This window comes from Vombatus ursinus, unplaced genomic scaffold (assembly GCF_900497805.2).
Source record: "Vombatus ursinus unplaced genomic scaffold, bare-nosed wombat genome assembly UNPS02014890.1, whole genome shotgun sequence".
Classification (NCBI taxonomy): Eukaryota; Metazoa; Chordata; class Mammalia; order Diprotodontia; family Vombatidae; genus Vombatus; species Vombatus ursinus.
The window spans coordinates 444420-456568 of NW_020954668.1; the positions used below are offsets into that span (position 1 = coordinate 444420).

The 12149-nt window shown below is 38.8% G+C and overlaps 1 protein-coding gene across 4 annotated transcripts in view; it reads right to left on the reverse strand.

Moving 5' to 3' along the window:
* Positions 1–9759: 9759 nt before the first annotated feature.
* The window catches only part of TEDC1 (tubulin epsilon and delta complex 1), a 75838-nt gene continuing 73448 nt past the window's right edge, over positions 9760–12149 (reverse strand). For all 4 annotated transcript variants that reach the window (XM_027842830.1, XM_027842831.1, XM_027842829.1 and 1 more), the window contains one exon: positions 9760–11190. In XM_027842830.1, the coding sequence (XP_027698631.1) occupies positions 10846–11190 (345 nt within the window). In that variant the 3' untranslated portion in view covers positions 9760–10845. The remainder of the gene's footprint in view (positions 11191–12149) is intronic.

The following is a 12149-nucleotide window of genomic DNA, read 5'->3' on the forward strand; positions in this document are numbered from 1 at the left end:
AGGTCACTGTACACTTCCTGCATCCTCCATTCACATCACTAGGGTAGAAGTTAGCCTGATATGTCTTAGGGACATTGAGGAGAGGTGGTTGGTGCAGTGATAGGAGAAAAAGCTAAAAGTAGTTGGAACTAGACTGGGAACGACCACAAATATCGGACTATCTTTATGAGAATGGTCTATGCATATTATTAAGAGCATACCTTATGAAAATATATCAAGTAAGCTTTCACAGGCAATTTTGTAGAGAAGACCACCTGAGACAGCTAGGTGGTGTAGGGGTTGGAATCAGGAAGATACTAATTGCATAATCCTGGGCAAGTCACTTAACCTCAGTTTCCTCATCTGTTAAGTGGAGATAATAAGAGCATCTACTTTTTAGGGCTTTTGTGAAGATAAGATGGGATAATATATATGAAGTGCTTTGCAATCCTTAAAGTGCCACACAACTTTTGGCTATGATTATTTTATCTCCATAAACACCAAAAAGACAGTATGTAGGGAATATGAGATCTTACTGTCTTTATTGTTTGTTGACTACAAGTGTTTCACTTTTTTAAAAGATGGCAGTATGGCAGAGTGGATAATGCTCTGGACTTGGAGTTCAAATACTGTCTCAGGCACTTATTACAGCTATATGAACCTAGACAAGTCAATTAACCTCTCTGTGCCTTAATATCTTCTTCTGTAAAACTAAGGGGTTGAACTCAATAACTTATAAGGTCTCTTCCTATGATCATACTTCTCAGTGGAACAAAACAGAGGCTTAAAGGCTCCAATAACCATATATTAAGATCATATAATATTTGTTGATAGATGCAACCACAGATACTTTCTTCAATGATCCCTTGAGTATGAATATCAAGTGAAGCATAAAACAAAGAGATATGTTCACCAAAATAGTTTACCAGTATCAGAAAGGTTGTTCCAAGCAAAGATCAAATGCAAGAATTCCATTTAGATAAGTTTCTCCTGATGCCCCTATTTGTGAATGGCATTGTACTAATTGCATCAAGTCCTGCAACACATAGGGCTCCGTTAATGAAGTCTTTGGTCACTCAAAAGAGATCATCTGAGTGATTCACATAAAGGGAACTTAGAAGTTCAACCCCACCTCATTTTACAAATGAAGAAACTAAGGCCCAGAGAGGGAAAGTGACTTGCCCAAAGTCATGGTAGTAAGTGGACAACCTGGGAGAAAGTGTAGGACTTTGGGTTCAGGAGCCCCAGAAATAGCACTTCCCCTCAGGACACTATGCCTTCATCTAGCCTGGGCCCCAAAGGCGTCATGCATAGGAGCAACCCCTGTGGAGACCCAATCTAACCCAGGCTTCCTCAACAGCTACAACTCTTGGAAAACCAGAAAAGGCCATTGACATCCTTGGCACTGTCAAATGGTTTAACATAAGAATTACATTTTTATCAATGAAAATGTCACTAAAAAGAAAGATGCATTCTTATCTATCTGGCTACTGTACCCTAATGATCACTGCACCTTTCCATCAGCCCAACCGTTACTACTTACCTTCAAGAGAAATATCATTAGTCAAGACACGCATTTTCAGACATGGCCAATGTGTGGACTTGCTTTCCTAGACTATAATTATTTGTTAGGTGAGTGGGAAGGAGGTTTCGAGGGGAGATATTAGAGGAGAAAAGGACTAGTGTCAGTGATTCCCTAAAAGTAAAAATGCAGAAAAGAACACTGATGAAAGATTGAACAGGAAGAGGTTCAGGTGGAGATAGACAAGAAGGATAGCTTTGGAACTAAGGTAGTGAATTTGTTACATATGTGTGTGTATTTTTAAAAACAAGTTATATGTAATAGAAATTTGCAGCTTCCTATACAATTCCCTATTATATTCTTTGAATACTGAAATGTTGGTGTTTGTTGATACTTGTCAAGTTTTTAATTATAAATAATTTAAATAAAAAGCATTTAAAATCCTCAGTCAGAAAAAGATTTCTATAGATCTACATCATCATTCTTTGAATCAGAAGACAGCACTTACTTCTGGAATGGTCCAGCTTCCCCTTTTGAAAAAAATACAAAAAAACTTCATTACATAAGTTATATGAACATAGCTTCCTTTTTCCATTCTTTCTGCCACATTCTTACACATGCCTCCACACCCCCCCAAAACTCTTGAGATAGGTCAAAACTCTTCTCTGTCTTTTCTCATAAATTCACCATAAATTAAGCCTTACTCAAGAGCCCTCAGGGACAGCAAAGAGAGTTGTAAATGAATCATGAAGATTATTCAAGAGTTATCGATAAGAAGATGAAGGAATTAAGATTTCACTTCTAGTATACATGGAGGGCAAACAGTTTGCAGGAAACCTCACTGCATTACATTTGTATTTTTGACAGTACTATATACACCAAGAACAAGATAGTCTCTAGCCTGAAGCTTGAAGGACTTCAAAATGCACTTCTATTCTTCAAGTTATATAGGAGATTTTGAAAAGTTCTTTGAAGGTAAAGAAGAATGCCTCAAGGATGTGTTCTACTCAACTGCTTTTGATTAGCAAGAAGTTGCTTCAGACACTGGAAAAACAAGCAGCCTCCTAACTATATCTGCCATAATTAGAGGATTATGCCCAGCCAAGCCTCAGCTTTGGATCACTCCTATCATTCACCACCTTTGATCCTACATACATGTAAATGAACAAAGATGGAGAAAATCATGCAACTGTTCTTCCTGGAACCACTCTCTTCTGTGACACTGACACAATTCTAGTTCAGGCTTTCATCCCCTCACCCTGCTGGTGAGTCTGCCTGCCTCAAGTCTCTTCCCTGCTCAAACTCATCCTCCATTCATCCACTAACCTGATTTTCCTTTCATGTTACTCCTCACACAAAATTAATTTGAGTGGTCCCCCATCATTTTCAGGAACATATACTAAATGCTCTGTTTGGCATTCAAAGTTTATCATAATCTAGCCCCCTCCTACTTTTTCAGTCTTCTTATACCTAGACTTACTCTTCAATCCAGTGACACTGGCCTCCTGGCTATTCCATGAACAAGACATTCCACCTCTTGGTTCCAGGCATTTCCTTAGGCTGACTCCCACACCTGGAATGCTCTCTCTCATCCAATCTAACTACTAACCTCCCTGATTACCTTGAAGTCCCAATTAAAATCTTCTACTGGAAGCCTTCCTCAACCCCTCTTAATTCTAGTGCTTTCCTTCTGTTAATGATTTCCTATTTATCTTGTATACAGCTTGCTTTGTATATTTGTTTGCATGTTAGTTCTCCAATTAGATAGTAAGCTCCTTGAGAGCAGAGACTATCTTTTGCCTCTTTTTGTATCCCTAGCTCATGCTTGACACATAACAGGAACTTAATAAATGTTTATTGATTGATTCAATAAACTTCCCTTCCAGTGACAGCTACATTAAACTGAGAAAGAGTGAATGAGTGTGTTCTCAGAGCTATCATCAGATGCACTCCCCACCCAGGTCCTCTAACTTCAAATCCAGTGCTCTTTCAATGCTATATCATTCCTTTTATTTTATATTATAAATTTATAATATAAATTGCATTTATATTATATTTACTTTTATTTTATAAAATGCCTTTTATTCTGGGTAACACAAGGCAGTATAGTGGAAGGAAGCAATGCAATGCTCAGATGACAGGACTGTGATCCATGATCCATGGTGCTGGTAACACTTTACAAACAATATTGAGTCATTTTCCCTGGCTTGAGGGAAGACTTAACCACTGACCAACAATGGATGAGGCCAAATCAGTTGTTTGGGCAAGTCACTTAACCCTGTTTACCTCTGTTTCCTCACCTGTAAATCAAGGAGAAGGAAATGACAAACTACTCCAGTATCTCTGCCAAGAAAACCCAAATTATATTGGACATGACTGAAATAACTGAACAAAACAATTCTTCTGGTAGGAATAGCTTCTCGGCCAAGAAGGGGCCATAGACCAACATCTCACACCATATACCAAGATAAGGTCAAAATGGATACATGATTTAGACATAAAGGGTGATACCATAAGCAAGTTAGGAGAGCAAGAAACAGTTTATCTGACAGATCTATGGAGAAGGGAAGAATTTATGGCCAAACAAGAGATCAAGAACATTATGAAATACAAAGTGGATAACTTTGATTACATTAAATTAAAAGATTTTTGCACAAACAAAGCTAATGCAACCAAGATTAGAAAGAAAGCAGAAAACTGGAAAACAATTTTTACAGCAAGTGTTTCTGATAAAGGCCTCATTTCTCAAATATATAGAGAACTGAGGCAAATTTATAAGAATACAAGTCATTTCCCAATTGATAAATGGTCAAAGGATATGAACAGGTAATTTTCAGATGAAGAAATTAAAGCTATCTATACTCACATGAAAAAATGCTCCTAATCACTATTGATTAGAGAAAGGCAAATTATAACAACTCTGAGGTACTACCTCACGTCTATCAGATTGGCTAATATGACAGAAAAGTAAAATGATAAATGTTGGATAAGATGTGGGAAAATTGAGACCCCAATTCATTGTTGGTAGAATTGTGAACTGATCCAACCATTCTAGAGAGTAATTTGGAACTATGTCCAAAAGGCTATAAAACTGTGCATACCCTTTGATCCAGCAATGCCATTACTAGGTCTATATCCCAAAGAGATCATTAAAAAGGTAAAAGGATCCACATGTACAAAAATATTTATAGCAGCTCTTTTTGTAGTAGCAAAGAATTGGAAATTGAAAGGATGCCCATCAATTGGGGAATGGGTGAACAAGTTGTAGTGTATGAATGTGATGGAATACTATTGTGCTATAAGAAATGATGAGCAGATGGATTTCAGAAAAACCTGGAAAGACTTATATGAACTGAGCAGAACCAGGAGAACATTGTACACAGTAACAGCAACATCATGCGATGATCAACTGTGATAGATTTAGCTCTTCTCATCAACACTTCTCAGCAAAAAAAAAAAAAAAAATCTAAGACAATTCCGAAAGACCCATGATGGAAAATGCTATCCACATCCAGAGGAAGAACAATAGAGTCTGAATGCAGATCAAAGTATATTATTTTCACTTTTTTTTGTTTTTCTTTCTCGTGGGAGGGAAGGAGAAAAAATCTGGAACTCAAAATCTTATAAAAGTGAATGTTGAAAACTATCTTTACATGTAATTGGAAAAAATGAAATACTCTTAAATGGAGGGGAAGAGAAAAAAAGGGAGGCCCACAGGCAACCATTGTGGTACCTACCAATTTCAGAAACTGATTAGAAGAGCTAAGGGACTAAGGAAGACCTAGACTGGAGAGTCTCAAGGAAATACAGCTGATAAGACATAAAAAAGGATTACTCAGTAGAGCTGGCTCTGTGGGGCGCCACGGGATCTGTTGGAGTTTTTACTAATTTACTTACCAAGGAAAGTTTTGTGTATCACCAACATCCTGGAAGAAAGGGAGTGAGTAGCTTACCCACCAGATAGCCTCCAATCTCAAATGAAGGGATGAGTTCTAGACTAATCTAGATTGGATGCCAAATCCATCAGAGTCGCATAACAAAAAAAATTCTTCAGGGGAGTAACTGATGAGCAAGGGAAGCAAGCTAAGGATATGGGTTCCCTATGTCCTTCTCCAAAGACTATTCTAATGTGAAGCCAGTAGAACAGAGAAGTCTCATCTCTTTTGAGAGAGGTGAGAGAGGTAGGGTTTGGGAGATCTTGATTCTTAAAGGGAATCATTATAAATGTTGAACCACCTATTTGCCAGGACTGCAGAAAGAACTACAGATGAAGCCACATGCCTGGACCAGAAACTAATCTAGTCAGGCAGATGATTCCATGGCAAGGCAACATTTGATAACTTTAGAGAAACATAAGAAACTCTGTTAGAGAAGGTACCTAGAGAGGAGAGTCTGGCCTGTATTGCTGAAAAGCAAAAAATATATCCAGAGGCAAGAAGAAAAGTAAAGAAGGAGGGAAAATTGCTTGGGATTGCTGAGGCTCTAAGGCTATCATAAGGATGAAATTCTCACCCTCTTATCCTGTAGTAAATAGCATCCTCTGCACAGAGATGACATGAGGTAGAAGGTCCAGGGGATAGTGAATTGACCCCTATCTTGCAGAAGACCTTGTCTTGCCAAAAATCCACTAGGACAGTAGAAACAGAAGCCTTAAAGTCTTGATTTGAAGTAGCTACAAACAACAGCTATTGTGTGTCTTTCCCTTTGGGCCTTTATCTCAAAGCTTTTTGTACAAATCAGAAATAGTAGAAGCAAAGGAGACCAAAACTAGTCTAGCTTTCATAAGTTCCCAACCTATGACTCTAGCTATGAGGACCAAGAAGAATCCAACTGTGGTAATTAAACATTGTTCCTTCCCTACATGTTGGTAGAAACATTCGTACTGCCATGTGTCTATTTTTAGGAATGTAAACTTATAAGTGCTAGGAGTCTGGGTGATTCTGGGTGGGGTAGAGTGAATATAGTAGAAAGAGAATTAGTCTATATTTCAGTCCATTATAACCCTGTGGGACTTATAGGAAATTTCAAAGAACCAGATGGGCTAGTAATGCAAAGTAAAAGATGATATTTTAACCTCACAAGGAGTAATTGTATGGTTTAAGGAGTCACCTAAGAAAGAAACATAGACAGAGAAGATGGTAGGGCCAATAAGGGAAGGATATAACTAGAATGGTCACCACATATTAATCCATAGATACATTGGTATCCTTAGAGGAGGAAGGGGTTCATTTATGTTCCTGAGGTTCCTTGGTATTCTCAGCTTTAGCTCACCAGTCCCTCTTTGTTTGCCAAGAGTAACATGCCAGCTCTCTCTCTCTCTCTCTCTCTCCTCCTCCTCCTCAACCCACAAGGGTGGGCTGCTGTATTAGGACAGTCCATCTCCTGGAGCTTCAGCAAAACCAATGAGGGTCAGGGATTTTATAAGAGGAGTCCCAGGTTCACCTGACTGATTTCTACTTCTGATGTCACAGGCTGAGAGGCTCTAGTCAGCAAGGTTGCATGGGGGTTGAAAGTTTCTAGCATGATTCCTGGCAAATTCCAAAAATGTGATAAGATGTTAGTGTGATGAATGAAAAGTACAAGATACACAATTTCTGGGTAAATTAATAATCAATTTATTAATTATGGCTAGCAAATAATTAATACATTGAGGTCAGTGGCTTTCTCTCATAAATCAAAGACTAACCTCGAGGGCTATTAAACATATATATACCCTTAGAAGAGTGGGTTTTCCTGACAGATAAAATCAACCCTGATTGGTTAACAATTAATGAGAGAATGAATAATATAATGAGAAGGAGCTGGGTACATGACTCTGATTAGGTCACTTTTGGACAAAGAGACTCATTTCTACCCACATCACCCCCTACCTCAAATAATATAGACAAAAAGATCTATTCTTCATGCAGTCTTACCTGAGGAGAACAATGGTGGGGTTACTAAGAATTCTACCTAGGTGGCAGCTAGGTGGCGCAGTGGATAGAGCACCAGCCCTGGATTCAGGAGTACCTGAGTGCGGCCTCAGACACATAACACTTAATAACTGTGTGACCCTGGGCAAGTCACTTAACCCCATTACCTAGCCAAAAAGAAAAAAAAGAATTCTATCTAGCTAAGATGGTCTTTACCTTTTAATCAGAATTAAGCTTTCCCAGTTGAGTCCCATATAAGACTGAACCCAATCTCATTGTCAGCCCTGTCCTTCAGAGGCTGCTTTCACCTAGTAATTAAATCAGAAAATAGGGCGAAAAAAAACCTTGGATCTCCCCATATTCATAATTATTTCTCTCACTAGGCAGGAGAAAACGGCATTGTCCTATCCTCAAAGTCTTCAGTCTGAAGTACACTCAGGGTGCACTAAGAGAAAACACATCCAAAGACCCTCTAGTCTAGGAGGAGAAACTCTCCCCCACACAAGGAGTCCCCATTCTGAATGAGCTGATGTGAGTGTGACAGAAGACAAGGCAAAACTGTGAGTCACCAGTACATCAAGCAGGTGGGGAAGCCTCTCAGGTACATCTCTAGAAGACAGATGCCTTTTTGTCTTGGCTGTACTGAGCTAGGAAACAAAATTTCATTTGTCTATTCCGGGCATCCTCCCCACTAATGGCCTGGGTTATTCCTCTGAATTCTGTGGGAACCTTCAGCTCTTCTTCCATTTCTATCATAAAATAAGTAGACTCACTAGTGAGCCCCTTGTCTCTGCATAGTCAGGGAGAAGAGTTATGAGACCATTTTTCTCCCACTTCACCCATGAACCCTACATTACAGCTCTGCTACTTATGACCTATTTCACTTGACCCCCCCTCCCTGACCACATATTCTCAACACTTAACAAACAGTACATGGCACATACTAAGTGCTTAATAAATGTTGTATTGACTTACTCTTTTAACCTCAGTTTTCTTATCTATAAAATGATGGTCTATACTAGAAGAGCTGTAAGTTTCTTTCCAGGTCTAGAGCCTATGATCCTATGAATTCTAAGTGAGATGTTAAGAGTGCCTAGCTGACCTCAATGAGTTCAATAATCAGACCCAAACAAGCTCTTTTTTCAGGGCATGAAAAAAACTGGGAAACATATAGTAGAATCTAGCTCACTGGACTGGCTCTCTCTTCACTATACCACGTTTCCAGTCACTTGTAAGTTATCATTATTATCATTAGATGATTTTCAATGATCTTTAAAAAGCTATAGAAAACAGAAGGTGCTGAAGAACTAGAGATGGGCAAAGTAGCTCCTATTTTTAGAAAAAAAGGAATTGAATTCTTCAAACTGTCTGTGAATTTGACTTCAGTTCCTTACAAAGTAACATAGTTCAGTGGAATTAGCACTGAACCTGAAATGAGAACTAAATCTGAATCTAGGTTCTAATACCTTCTAGCTATTTGACTGGGAGAAAGTAATTTAACCTCTTTGAAGCTCAGACTATAAAATAGGGTTAATAATATTATCTATCTCATGGCTATTATTCCTAGCAAAATTCTAGAACAAATTACTAAGAGGATAGATTTAGCCCTTAGGGAAGCAGTGATCACTACAAATCATAGGTTCATCAAGAAAAAAATTTATGCCAATGTAACTTCATTTCCTTGACAAAATTATAGAAGGCTAGATTAGGTGAATGGCATATGCATGTTATATTAAGGTTTTAGCAATACATCTGACAAAAATCTCTCATGATACCTTGCAAGAAGCCTCAATCAATCAATCACAAGTATTTTTTGCCTACTACATACCAGGAACTTTGATAGACAATGAAGTCCAGGAGCATAACCACACAACCAATACTGTCTGGCTGATTCCTTGGTGTGAAAGATGGTCAGTTATTCACAATTCACGCTCCCAGCCTCTGATATTTTCCAGACCACACTCCATGTGGACCTCTCCACTAACCTTGGACCTTCTGACCTCAGAATTAGTTCATGATTCCCTTTGGGTTATTTGCTTTTTTGAAGCTTAGCTTTAACTTTGACCTAGTTTTCTGTTTAACCACTTGGATTCAATTTGAAACATGCCCTAACTACACCTCTTTGGTCCATATTTCTGAAGCTAATTTCTGTCATTCAGTAGGCCCCTTCCTGGTTGTCTCCTAATCTCTCCTGACAGAATAGTTAAATGGCTTGGGAACTGGTTGGATGACTGGACTCAACAGTTGGTAATTAATATCAAACTATAATTAGGTTAGAATTTCCCAGGCACCTATGATTTAGCCTGTTCTATTCAACATGTCTACCAATTATTAAAGTGAAATCAATTCAATTCAACAAGTATTTATTAAGTACCAAAAATATTCAAGGAACTGGGAATGCAATCTAAAAAGTACAATCCCTGGGGAGGCTGGGGAAGAAGATAGAGATAGAAAGATAAAATAGAGATAGAGATATAAAACAAGGTAGGAAGTGATGGGGACACAAAGGAGAGATCCAGATGGTGCCTAGGAATAAAAAGAATACTTTAGTTAGAGGAGGGTTACATGAAGGAGATACCATCTGAGCTGAGCCTTGAAAGAAAATCAGCACACTAAAAGATGGAGACAAGGAAATAGTGCATCCCAGGAAGGGGGAATAGCTTATGGGAATATATGAGGTGCAATTGGAAAAGAGAAATCAAACTTTGAGCACGGGGACAATTTCTGGCTGGAGCATAAAATACATTAAAGGGAATAACATGAAATAAGGCTAGAAAGGTAGTTTAGAACCATATTGTGGAGGGCTTTAAATGCCAGGTGTAATACAAGGAAGGACACAATCTGCCCAAGTCAAACCCATATCTGAAGTATTCTGATACCACATTTTAGGAAGGTTGTAGCCAAAATGAAGCAAGTCCAGAAAGTGACAAGGACGTGGAAGCATCTCAGTTCTTGAAAACCATAACACACAAGGATAAATTGGAGGAATTAGGTATGCTTAGCCCAGAGAAAAAGTCTCAGAGTGGACATGATCATGTCTACAAATCCCTAAAGGGCCATCATAGGGAAGAAGTATTAAAATTATTTGTTTGGACCCAAAGGATAGAACTAGCACTAATGGACAGAAGTAATGGGTAGGCAGAACTTCTGGAACTGGAGATCCTCTAGTGGAGGGTGGATTACCACTTGCTTGGGAAGTTGTAGACAAAGAGGTAGTCTGGGGGGAAGCACAAGGAGACAGAGATAACTACAAAAGAAGTAACAGGGTATTGGCTAGAGATAGCATGGGTCTGGTCTGAATTCTACACATTCTTGGTTTAATTACTCCCTTCACAATCATGATTATGAACTAACACAACATCTGGAAGAGAGTAAAATTTCAAGCATGACACCAGACCAAGCAAGCAGAGGTATCTCAATGGGGACTTCCTTTCACCACCTTTGATATGGTGGAAGGATCCAGATCACCCCCTCCAGTCCACGTGCCAGAATGGCCAGTTCTTGTTGACATTCCTCCTGTAATCTTCTGAATGTTTTCTCGAGGCTAGCTTCCTCTCTCCTCAGTACCTGGATTACTTTGGTCATTTGATGGGTCCCACTATTGCTAGGCTCTCCAGCCTCTCTAAACACAAGTCTCTGCAGCCTGTGGGACCAGCTCTTGACCTCACAGCCCTGCTCCAGAGCTGCCAGCTCACATCCCACAGTCTCCTGGATTTCTTTCATCATAGCAGTGCTTAGCTCTGACAGTCTTGGGAGCCTCCGGGAACACCTGCTGACCTGCAAAAACAATGAAGCCATCAATGTCAGATCCATTGGCAGCATGCATGATTAGGCAGATTCCAGAACCATCTCAACACCAGAAATGGATACAGAAAGTCAGCTATTGAGGCACATTCTTATCAGCTAGAATTGAGCTCTAAAATCACCAAAATTGCACTAGTGTCATGTCTTCAGGTTAAGGCAGTGAAGGTCTAGTTTACCAAAGTATTTTACCCATGGGACAAGAAGGGGAAGTCACTTTCTAACCAAAAGTAATAATGGCTAACATTTATATGGTGCTTACTATGTGTCAGGCTCTATACTAAGTAATTTACAATTATTATTATCATTTGATGCTAACAACAACCCTTCAAGTAGGTGCTATTAATATCCCCATTTTTTCAGATAAGGACACTAAGGCAAAGAGCTAGTAAGTATCTAAGGTCACATTTAGACTCAGGTCTTCTTGACTCTAGGCCCAGTGTTCTCTATCTACTGCATCACCTTGTTTCCTCTAAATAAGACACTTGTACGTGAATCACATGACTAACTGGCTTATAAAAAAATGCAGTGAATATTAATTTAAAATTTTGAAACAAAATCCTTTCAAATAAACTACAAGAATTTATTTAAGAGATCATTCCTTATGACTAAGTTGGATTCATGCCAGGGATACAAGGATGGTTCAACCCTAGGAAAACAATGAACATTATTAATCACATTAAAATAAAAAATATTCCCAAACCACATGATCAGCAGAAAAAGTCTCCGACAAAGTACAACATCCATTTGCTAAAAACTCTGTAACATCAAGAGAAATTATTATTTTCTGTTATATTAAGAACTTATTAATTTGGATCTAAGCTTTCTATTTCCTCATTCAGAGATCAGCTCCCGTAGGTCAGTCAGCCAGTCTCTGAAGGGCATGGCTAATCAAGGAGACTGCCCTAATCCTCAGGGTACATGTTTCTCAATCT